Here is a 12,461-nt window from a genome sequence, read left to right as displayed (position 1 = left end):
AACATTCTGGTGAATCTTGTTCTACATTCCTTTCAAGACCAGTATGTCCTTTCTAAGATGTGGTGTCGAAGACTGTACATGGCGCTCCAGATGTAGTCGAATTAGGGCATTGTATCACAGCAGATGGGGTTAGGTTAGTGGGTATGAACCTGACTCCCAGAAACAGCAACTGAAACCGTGATAGTTCACGCCTTCGAAAAAGGAATTTGGGTTAAAATCCGATGAACAGAAAGAAACTGGAGGATGTCGGGATAGATCAAATACTCTCATGGGACATTATTGGATATAGGGTAGAATGCAATGTGATCCCTGGAAGCCATAGTTAGATGTGGTGATGTGATGATGGAGTTTTGCTTGACAGCCTTAGGGTACCAGGAAGTATTTCTGTTGACTCTTTTCTCAAGAGATTGAAAGGGTAGGGTAGAGGCAAATGTACCATTGTCTGAAAGAAAAAAAAGTAGTGACCTCTGGTGTTCTGTGTAATTTAAGATATGAACAATCCTTCAGTAAACACTATGCGATTATTGGGAGAAGGTCCAGTAATAGCTTTGTCTTTCACAGGTGCAACTTGCAGAAGTTCCAGAAGGTGCCGCCCACCACAGTACGAGTGACCTCTCAGATCAGGTGGAACAACGCGAGACGGGCAGTGGTCAAAGACAACACAGCGACCCAGGCGGAATTGCAAAGCTGCGCACAAAGTCGTTACGTGGTCAAGTCGGAAAAGGAGTCGCCTGGTGCAATCTGTGAGAATGGAGGGATTGGGCACGAGGACGAGAGGAACGCACACTATAATGAAATAAAAGAACTGGAGCAAAGGATACAGATGATCAAAGAGCAGCTGCGCGTTGCCATGAACAAGAGGGATGAATTGGCTGCTTGCATCGAGATTCCTAAAGACAATCACCAAACCCCTACAAACACTGGTGGTAAAGAAAACCATGACAAGAGGTGATGGTGGCCGTGACATTAACAGAAATATGGACCTTTTGACAAAACAAACCAGACTTAACTGTTTGCAACTCTTTAGTGATCTTCACCTGACCATTTAGAATCCCATAAAAGCACATTTCAAAGCACTTTGGCCGCATGAGCATCACTTGCAAGCTGATTTAAATTGAAGTCGCTGCTAACAGATGCAGTTTTTAAAAAAACTATCACAGACAATTTGGGTACTTTTACTGAACTTGAAACAGAGACAGTACTCGGAAAATTTAATAATAAAGATCTTGTCTGTATTTAAAATCTATATGATATTGTAGCGGAATCTGAGAAAATCTACTTCACCAGCATCAGAATAGAAAGTGCGGTGAGGGGAGGGGTGGGAGGGGGTGGGGGTGGTGGTTGGGCAGGGGTAGAAAGATTATTTTGAAACCGTGATTATATAAAAAGCATTGATTTGCTGCTAGTCTGAGACAATCGCCTATGCTGATTATAACTTTTCAGGTAATTGATATATTTTTCTTTGCTGTCAAAAAGTTGATGTGCTTGGTTGCAATGGACATTAAAGAGCATCACCTTGATCATGGAGTGCTGCAAAAGTAGCAGAACTATTGTGTAGAAATCAAGACACAGTGCACTATTAGTTCTCTAACTAATATGGGATGAATTGGCTGCTTGCGTCGAGATTCCTAAAGACAATCACCAAACCCCTACAAACACTGGTGGTAAAGAAAACCATGACAAGAGGTGATCGTGGCCGTGACGTTAACAGAAATGTGGACCTTTTGAGAGATCACAACGTGTTAGAATTTCATTTAGTTTAAGGGTCCCAAACTGCTTCAAAATGAATTAATTACTTTTTAAGGTGTCTTACAGCTGTTTTATTTTAGGTAAATAAGGCACCACTCAATACAAAACTCTACTACCAACAATCCATGACTGATTCATCTGTTTTGCTGATGTTGATTAAAGGGTGAATATTGGCCAAGACACTGGGAGATGCCATTGTTCTTTGAAAAAGGTGCCTTGGGATCCTTTATGTCCTTTGAAAGATAGCATCTCTAGTAATGTATAATGTCAGTGTTAGGATTCATTAGGGGCTTTAGTCCTACAGTGATACTTGAACACTTGGCCTTATGACTCAATGGCAAGCGTACTACCGACTGAGTGAAATGGGATTTGTGGGATGCACAATAGCATAGTGGTTGGCACTGCTGCTTGACAGTGCCAGGGTCCCGGGACTCCATAGAGTCTTGAAACTAGAACTCCTTATCTCCTTTGTTATTGCCTTTCCTGCACAATAATGATTTGCAAATTTGTTGTTATCAATCATTAATTGCTGATATCACTCGTCATCTCAGTTCTCTTTAACAGGGCCTTCATTAGTTTTCCAAATTTAAAATAAGAGGTGGCTTTGTTAATGAAGGATGAGATCAGTACAGTAGTGTGAAATGATCTTGGTTCAGAGGATAAAAATGTAGAATCAGTTTGAGTGGCGTTAAAGAAAAAGCAAAGGAAAGAAGTCACTTGTGTGAATGGTTTAAAGGCCCCCTGACAGTAGCTAAACTGTAGGGTTGAGTATAAAGCAAGAAATAATGGGAGAATATCAGAAAGGTACTGCAAATATTGTGCGAGATTTTAATCTTTATATAGATTGGATAAATCAAATTGACAAAAGTAACCTGGAGGATGAGTTCATGGAATGTATTCAGGCCAGTTTCTTAGAGCAATGCATTCTTAAACTAATCAAGGAACAGGCTATACTAGACCTGTAATGAGGCAGAATTAATTAATGACTTCCTCATAGTAAAGGATCATCTAGGTAAGAGTGATCACAACATGTTAGAATTTCACATTTAGTTTAAGGGTCCCAAACTACTTCAAAATTAATTAATTACTTTTAAAAGTGTCTTACAGTTGTTTTATTTTAGGTAAATAAGGCAGCCACTCAACACAAAACTCTACTACCAACAATCCATGACTGATTCATCTGTTTTGCTGATGTTGATTAAAGGGTGAATATTGGCCAAGACACTGGGAGATGCCATTGTTCTTTGAAAAAGGTGCCTTGGGATCCTTTATGTCCTTTGAAAGATAGCATCTCTAGTAATGTATAATATCAGTGTTAGGCCTCATTAGGGGCTTTAGTCCCACAGTGATACTTGAACTCTTGGCTTTATGACTCAATGACAGCCGTACTACCGACTGAGTGAAATAGGATGTGTGGGATGCACAATAGCATAGTGGTTGGCACTACTGCTTCACAGTGCCAGGGTCCCAGGTTTGATTCCTGCTTGGGTCACTGGTTGTGCGGAGTCTGCACGTTTTTCTCCGGGTGCTCCGGTTTCCACCCGCAAGTCCCGAAAGACACGATGTTAAGTGAATTGGACATTCTGAATTCTCCCTCGGTGTACCCGAACTGACGCCAGAGTGTGGCGATTAGGGGATTTTCACAGTAACTTCCGTTGCGGTGTTAATGTAAGCCTACTTGTGACAATAATAAAGATTACTATTATTAGTATCTTATTCTCCCACCATATGAGCTGCACTCAAAGAAGGCACAAGTCAGAGAATTAGCTCACTTTGTCCCCAACCTATTGTGGGTGCATCACCCCATGCGTAGATTGGTGATTTGTCACTAGAACCCAATTCTAATGAGTTTGTGCATGTTTGTACATGAGTAGTTTTTCAATGAGAAGGTTCAGGGATTTAATTGTTAAAATTCAGATTGCTTACCTTTACCGGGGTCAGTGGGGCTACTACCATGATTCTATGTAGCAATTTCTATACATTGCCCACTTTGAAAGCATCCAATTATTTTACTTCTGTTTGTAAATACTCCCCACCAGAAACACTTGCTCATTGCTGATAAATTGAATTTTTACAAAAAGCACCATTTAACCATACAAATCACGGTTTAATTATAGTCAGAAACCAACAACTCAGACAAATTGGAAATTTATTCAGTAGGATCACTATGCAGTAGTTCTATCCTTTAGCACCTTTATTAATATTGCTTGCCAATTTAATCTTGGAAGTGCATAGTTTTGCATTACATGTCAAACCCTGAAGCTGACATTATTGACTCAGTGTGTGCTGAATTACTTTTGAATAACGTGGTTCAGTCCTACTGAGAGAGGACGTGCTCTGTGTGAAGAAAATAAGCTGTGCCATTTTAGCAGCTATTGATTAACCAGCACTGTATCATAGCGTATTTACACCATTGGAACACAAAATGCAAGCTCATGATTTGACTTCTTATTTGAAATGACACCAACAGATGCATGTATCTTTATTTTACAAGGCAACATAGTTCAAAGCATACAGCAGCCACAGCAAACAGGCAAGGGACTGGCATGGATGCACTTGCTGACTACCATGGAGGAGATATTGCTGGGAATAATTGGAGTGGCTATCATTGAGACAATGGGCAGGGACCTTCCTGAAGCTAGTAACTTCCTATTTGCACCTTCTCAAATCCCACTTAACCCTCATCACGGGCAGCATGGTGGCATAGTGGTTAGCACTGCTGCCTCAAGGCGCCGAGGACCCTGGTTCGATCCTGGCCCATGTCACTGTCTGTGTGGAGTTTGCACATTTTTCTCATGTCTGTGTGGTCTCACCCCCACAACCCAAAACAATGTGTAGGGTAGGTGAATTGGCCATGCTAAATTGTCCCTTCATTGGAAAAAGAAAAGAATTGGGTACTCTAAATTTTTAAAAAAACATCTTGCAATCATTATGATGTACCCCTCCCACTTCCCACACTCCAACCTTGCTCTTATGCATTCTCCTCCTGTCCAATCAGGAGAACCTGAGGCTGTAGGTGCAGAGGGAGAACATACTGAGGTACATTACTCAGTCTGATATTTGCAGGCACCAGCTCAGATACTGGCACTGCGTGGAACTTAAGAGGGTAGCACAGAGACATGGTCAGCACATGTGAGTTATTGGGCACACGGGCTGCAACTAGATTGTGGGAAACACACTGGTTGTACACCGTTCTGCTGTAGAGGACTCAGGTGTGGACTGATAGATATGCACACAAATATTTGATGCATTTGAAAGCCTGCTGTCACCATCAAGGACCATAGAAGAACTCAGCTCTGACACTGGACTTTTCTCAGAGTTTGGAAGCCATCCATTCCAGTGTGGGTGTGGTAGCCAAATCCATGAGAATACTTATGGACACAACTGTGATGCAATATCTAATGGCCAATATATCAGCTGCCATCACAATAAGTGCAGGAACCAAGAAACCTCTGACTGTTGCAGTGGAAGCTCACACTGAGGTCATTAAATCTGATTTTTTGTTTTGCCATACAAATCCAGCTTGATGTCACACAGGCTCTGATGTGTGTTCAAAGGGACTTTAAGGGTCTCACTGTAGTTTGTCAATCTGTGACCCCAGCAAATTACTGGGGTTTCTGAGGCACTCCCAAAGGGGTCTAACAGTGGTTGCGTGAACCTGCTGTGCTCTCGTGATAAATCATAGCATTTGTGCTCCCACCACTGCCACTCCACCTGTTGCCTGACAGCTAGCCAATCCAAACTGCTGTTGCCCATGCCAAGCTGGTGCAGTTTGAAGTCGGGCCTCAACGCCCAGGGTCTCCTGCAAACCAAAACGCTGTCTCCCAACTGAAAGCGAACAACCTTCTAAATTCCAGCAGCCGAGCTTCAGCCATTGGGATAGCACCGCATGGGATTTATAATAATCTATCATCTTTATTAGTGCCACAAGTAGGCTTACATTAATGAATTACTGTGAAAGTCCCCGATTCGCCACATTCCGGTGTCTGTTCGGGTACACAGAGGGAGAACTCAGACTGTCCAATTCTTCTAACAAGCATGTCTTTTGGGACTTACGGGAGGAAACCGGAACACCTGGAGGAAGCCCACGCAGACATAGGGAGAACGTGCAGACTCCGTACAGACCCAAACCGGGAATCAAACCCGCTGTGAAGCAACAGGGCTAACGACTGTGCTATCGTGCATTTCTAGGCCCTGCTAAGGCACATAAGGCTCAGGCACTAATGAACATGCAAGAGTGACTTGTTGAGTATTGTGTGGAATATTGGATGTGCTTTTGGATAACGTTGGTATGGAATGGTTGCTTTGTTGTGGCTTTAATTTAAGGATTGTAGTTAAGAGGATGCAGTTATTGGTTCCTGGCCCTGGGTCACTGCCCGTGTGCAGTTTTCACATTCTCCCCATGTCTGCGTGGGTCTCACCCCAGAACCCAAAGATGTGCACAGTAGGTAGATTGGCCACGCTAAATTGTCGGATGAATTTGGAATTTACCTTTGCTGAGTATCAGAGGGTCATTGCCAAATACCAAAGACAGCTGAACTGTTTCTTCAGCAGCCTAATTGTTCAGTGATGTTCTCATGCAGTGCGGGCCCTATGTGGTTCTTGTGGAGTGGAGTCACGAGCCTGGTGTAGAGTGGATAGTCCTTGTTGCTAATTAGTCACCCTCTGGTTCAACATGGTGGCTGAAAGATTGTCAGACAATAAACGGGCATGTGATGAATCACAATTTCTACCAGGATAACAGGCATTATGTGCTTGGTGTGGTCGCTCAACACTGCCCTTTACGTGAGTGGTACCCATTGCAGGTTGGTCCATCTCACCATTAATTGCAGTGTTTACAAAGCCACTGCTGTGTAGTCAATGACGTTTTATAGTATGGGGGAATCTGCCATCCTGACAAAGACATTTGTGAACACCTCCTGCTTCTTTTGATTTAAAGAAGGGAACAGAACCTCAGTGACTGCCTGCATGCTGTGATGGAGAGCAAAACAGTAAGATGTTTGTCATGCCACCTGTTCTAGCCTCGAAGGATCTGCTGCTAAAATGATTCAGGATCATGATTACCTTGATGATTACTGGCAGTGGTGTCCATGACCAGCTCTAAGGTTGTAGGCTTTGTTCCAAGGAGGGGCACAGTTCTGTGACAATCCTGGTGAAAGCACATCCAGAAAATACACTGCTCCTGGTTTCAGAGAAATGTTCCCTGAGGAAACCAAGACCTCTACAAGAGCCTCTTCCCATGGAGAGCAGTTTATCTTCTTTTCTGTCTCTGCACGCAGTTGTGCATGTTTAAGAGAGGGTGTTGTCTAGAGAGACTTGGCCTAAAATGGCAGAATATATGTCAAGTCTGTATGAAATATTGACTGGTGCTGTAATCTGCCTACTCTGTATACTTTTGACACACAAAATACCTTCACTAATGCTCTCCCCAATATGGCGTTTGGCATGGTTTATGCCTACAGTGGGTAGTAGCAACAATGCTGCCATTTTACCCTTAAACTGACTTGCATAGTAATAAAAGTACCAATGCTTAGGAGTTGAATATCGCAGTTCTATTATCTGAAAATCAAAGTGCTTGCTCGGCTGTCACTGCAGTAGCTCATCCTGCAGGAGGGCGCCCTCTGGTGCTACTATGTAAAAGGACTAGGGACATCAGGGCCTCGTGTCTGAACCTAAAGATTATTGGGGAATCTCTATATTATGTTCTTTTTGAACATTCAGCTCTCTCTTTCTACAAGCAGTCACAACTGTTAGTTACTCACAAGAAGAAAACTTAGTTAAAACACTCACGGAACCATTTTAATTGATCTGGAATTTGGCATTCCTTCACTGTTTGAAAATGTTTGGAGTAAAAATGCCTTGAGTGCACTTTTTCGTTCGGATTAAATCTTCATTCTAAATCCCGTTGTACAACCACTGTCCCTTCCCTCCCCCAATAGTCATTAGATGATATTTTCCTTGGTTCTCTGAAATTCTTTCTTTTGTTAGTTAACGAGATTGATCCTGATGATGCAGCATTACCTGCTCATTCCTAGTTGCCCTTGGAAAGGTGGTGGTGAGCTGTTGCAGTCCATGTGGTGAAGGTGTAATCCCATGGTCCTGTCAAGTAGGAAGGAGCAGGAATTTGACCCAGTGACAGTTAAAGAACAGCAACATATTCCCAATCAGGATGCTGTGTAAATTGGAGGGGAGTGGTGCTCCTAGTGTCTGCTGTTCTTCTCCACATGGGCCAAAGTCACATGGAGTTTGGGAGATGTTGTCAAAGAAGCTTTGTTGAGTTAATGCAGTGTCTATTATAGAAGTTGCACACTGCAGACATGTTTGCCAGTGGGGGAAGGAGTGACTTTAATTTGGTTGAGGTGACTTTAATTTGGTTGAGGTGCCAATCAAGCTAGTTCATAGAATCACTACAGTACAGAAAGAGGCCATTCAGCACATCAAGTCTGCACCGACCCTTTAAAAGACCATCCTTTTAGGCCCAATCCCCCCGCCCTGTAACCTCACCCTAAGGGGCAATTTAGCATGTTCAATCCACCTAACCTATACATCTTTGGACTGTGGGAGGAAACCGGAGGACCCGGAGGAAACCCACGCAGACATGGGGAGAACATGCAAACTCCACACAGACAGTAACCTAAGGTGGAAATTGAACCTGGGCCCTTGGTACTGTGAGACAACAATGCTAACCACTGTGCCAACACATAGTATTAAGCTTCTAGAGTATTGCTGGAACTGTACACATCCACATATGTGGAAAGTATCCCATTCATTATCCTCCTGACTTGGGTCTTATACCCAACCTTTTTATGCTGATCCTAGATGAACATGCGCAAGTCGTTTTAAACATTTTATTCCAAAGCCTGGGGCTGACGGGAGTCAAACTTATATATCAACTGGTATTAAAAATGCAGCTATTTCTAATAGTTTATGATTCACACTCACAAACACATTGCAGATTATATTACACAAGGATGGTTGCGAACTGAATTGCATTGCGAATAATAATGCAACATTGATTATGATATACAAGGTACACACAATTTTACTTATTTTTTCCAAAGACCACCTGCAGTATTCTTGTGGGCCAGGTAGGGAACAACTGTTGTAGATGATGAAGAAACTTGGTGAGGGGGGTTGTGTGTGTGTGTGAGGTGTAACTGAGGAGAGTTCCACTGCAGTATCGACGTAGCTGGTCCAGTTAAGCTTCTGGTCACTGGTGACTCTCTATCCCTCCCATAGGATGTTGGGCATTTGACAACAGTGATTACTGTAGAATGTCAAGGAGACATAGTTAGAGTTTTTCTTTTTGTAGATTGTTATGCCTGGTACATGCGTGATTAGAATGCTACTTGCCACTATCAGCCCAAGCCTTAATGTTGCCTAGATCTTGCTATAGACAACTGCTTCAGTATCTGAGGGGTTGCAAATGATACTAGCCACTGTACACGCATCAAGCAAATATCCCCACTTCTAACCTTATGATGAAGGAAAGGCCATTGATGAAGCAGCTTGAAGGACACTGCCCTGATGCTACCTTTGTTTGTGACGTTGACTGAGTGACCAAGAATTAGCTGTGGAAAGGACTAAGATTAAGTTAGAAGGAGAAAAAAAAAGACTCCTCACAGGAAGGCCACAGGGGCCAATCCTGGAGACAAGACTACATCAATTTATTTAGTTCATCAATCATTCAGCACAAATTGGCTCCAGACTAGAAAAACTATGAACAAAGAAAGGGGCAGAGTTGGGATAGTGACTGGCAGGGGGATGAGTTTCAATTGCGTAAGTAAAAGTCTTCATACCCACAATTTATTTCTGTGGATTAGAGGGTTTATTATAATAGGCCAATTTAGCTCACTTGGCCAGACAGCTGGTTTGTGATACAGAGCAAGGCCAGTAGCGTGGATTCAACCTCCGGCTGAGGATGGTCATGCCTTCTCAACTTGCCCCTCGCCTGAGGTGTGGTGATCTTCAGGTTAAATCACCAACAGTCAGCCCTCCCCCTCAAAGGAGAAAGCAGCCTATGGTCATTTGGGACTATGGCAACTTTACCTTTATCTCGTATAATGTAAGGAACAAACTATATTCAGAGAATCTGAATGCTCACATAAAACTATAAAAGTATAGAACACAGGTTATTCCTGGCTTTGTATTGGCACTTTGTTCGAGTAAGCTGAAACTAACAGCACTGCCCTACTCTCCCTATTGCTCTATTTGTTTAAAATATTTATCTGGCTTTCCCTTTAAAGAAACAATGCGATCTGCCTCATCTGATGGCAAAGCATGCTTCAATAATCGACAGTGCAAAAACACTTCGAACCATTCTTTTATAAACTGATGATCCCTTCATCACCAAATACCCAACTGACAGAATAGTCTTTTCACTAATTGCTCTGTCAAAACCCTTTCTCATTAAAACATTATCTATTAAATCTCTTCATAACCATCTCTGCCCCACTGCAAAAAGTTTCATTGTTGCAAATCTTCTCAACTACCGTTTCTCATCGCTGGCATCATGACTCCAGTCTTGGGGTCACTGTGTGGAGTTTGCACATTCTTCCCGTGTATACGTGGGCTTCCTCCCACAGTCCAAAGATGCGCAGGTTAGGTGGATTGGCAATGCTAAATTGCCCTTTAGTGCCCAGGGATGTGGAGGTGTTAGCCTAGGTAGGGTGCTCTTTTGGAGGGTTGATGGAGACTAAATGGTCTCCTTCTGCACTATTGGAATCCCTAGCCCGCTGTTAAAAGTAACTATCCTAATTAAAACTAGACTTAAGCAGTTTCAAGCCAATTTTTACTGTACCCAGGTCTATGCCACAAAGCTGTCCCTAAATTAAAAAAAATATATATTTAGAGTACCCAATACATTTCTTCCAATTAAGGGGCAATGTAGCGTGTTCAATCCACCTACCTTGCACATCTTGGGTTGTGAGGGCGAAACCCACGCAAACACGGGGAGAACGTGCAAACTCCACACGGACAGTGACCCAGAGCTGGGATCGAACCTGGGATCTCGGTGCCATGAGACTGTAGTGCTAACCACTGAGCCACCGTGCTATCCAGCTGTCCCTAAATTAACAGTTTTACCCAAATGCTGCTCTGGGTTCAAGGAAATAAGGTGCACACTGAAGTTACTTGTTGGGGTGATGTAGAAGCAGCTGTCCTGTATTGGACCGGAGCTGTAGCTGACTGGGCACTTTTCTTTCCACCCACACATGATTGGAGTGCAGAATGCTGACAATGGTGTCAGACCTGGAAATGTTCCATCTCTCAATATTAATTTATTTCAAATAGGTGAGCATATAACTCATTCTTGAGGGAAGAAATTATCAGATTTTGGCAGCGAAAATTGTACGCTAGTCCTGACTGCTCTCATTATTGAACATAGAAGCACCCGGAAGAAACCCACGTGGAGAACGTGCAGACTCCACACAGACTGTGATCCAGCAGGGAATCGAACCTGGGACCATGGTGCTGTGAAGCCACAGTGCTATCCACTTGTGTTACCGTGGTGCCCAATTGTGTTAAGTTTTGTCTGGTTTGTAATATTGCCTCGAAGTCAGGTTGTATATGGAGTTCTTCCTCATGAGCCAGATAGTGCCAGCTCTAAAAGAGTACTGTGTTATCAGCAGCAACATCCTTTGGATGAATTGTTAAACCCAGGGTGCAATTGCCTGATCCAAGGTTTCAAATGTCCATTGAAGATCCCTGACATTGAAAAACAGATTAAGTGGTGATTTCCATGCTATTTGTGAGATCTTGCTGTGTGCAAAATGGCAGCTGCATTTACTGACAAGTCACTTATTTATTACATGCAAAGCATTCTGTAGTCACTGGAAGATGAGGTGCCAGACTACAAGGCCTGAATTAATTGTTAACCTGCTTAAGTACTGGTAGTGCCTTGCAAAATATTTTTGAAAGAGTTCTCCATAGTTCGTAGTCTCAAATCTTCTTTCCAAATTATTCATGGCCTTATCACTCCCTATCTCTATAACCTCCTCCAACTCATAACGCTATGAAATATCTGCCTTTTTGTACATTCCCAATTATAATCATTTGATATTGGCGGCTGTGCCTGCAATTGCCGAGGGCCCAAGATCTGAAATTCACTCCCGACATCTCTCTGCCACTACTTCCCCCTATAAGACATTCTCTTTGACCAAGCTTTTGGTCATTTGACCCAATAGCTCCTTGTATCAGTAGTATTTGTGTCCTCACTAGGAGAGATAAAGAGTACAACAGCAAAATATTCATCATTTTGTTTTTACAAATGTTTCTTCTTTCCTCTCTCCAGACATTTTTATGGTGACACTGAGGAAAGAGCTTTCAGTATTAGTGCATATTTATTTAACTTTCCTCTGTGCATTGTTTAACAGAGGTATTAAGATATCCTAAGTAAACAGGCAACTACTAGTTTTAAGTAGCAGACAGAGAATTGTCACATGTACCCATTAAGGCTGCAGAAGTTAATGTTGCAACGCTAAATTTCAGAGCGTAGATGCGTGGTAAATAAACTGTTCCTTTATGCAGCAGTGCAGTGTTCAAAGTTCACGGTACTGCTCTTCGAAGTGCAGCCTTTTCCAATTAACTAAAAAGCAGATCGCTGATGCTTTTAATGCAACTTGATGAAAAGGCAGCCAACCAACTTTACAAGAGGTGGCTTTTTCTTTCACAATTATTGAGTGTGCTCTTGTGCATAACATTCAATTTAATAG

General features: G+C 42.6%; 1 protein-coding gene across 1 annotated transcript in view; it reads left to right on the top strand.

The window, feature by feature from the left end:
* The window catches only part of grin3bb (glutamate receptor, ionotropic, N-methyl-D-aspartate 3Bb), a 94,571-nt gene extending 93,293 nt beyond the window's left edge, over window positions 1-1,278 (top strand). Inside the window, exon 9 of the mRNA XM_038778341.1 lies at window positions 562-1,278. Coding sequence (XP_038634269.1) covers window positions 562-952 — 391 coding nt within the window. The 3' untranslated portion in view covers window positions 953-1,278. The remainder of the gene's footprint in view (window positions 1-561) is intronic.
* Window positions 1,279-12,461: the final 11,183 nt, after the last annotated feature.

Source organism: Scyliorhinus canicula, chromosome 18 (genome assembly GCF_902713615.1).
Source record: "Scyliorhinus canicula chromosome 18, sScyCan1.1, whole genome shotgun sequence".
Lineage (NCBI taxonomy): Eukaryota > Metazoa > Chordata > Chondrichthyes > Carcharhiniformes > Scyliorhinidae > Scyliorhinus > Scyliorhinus canicula.
This window is presented reverse-complemented; position numbering and strand designations above follow the sequence as displayed.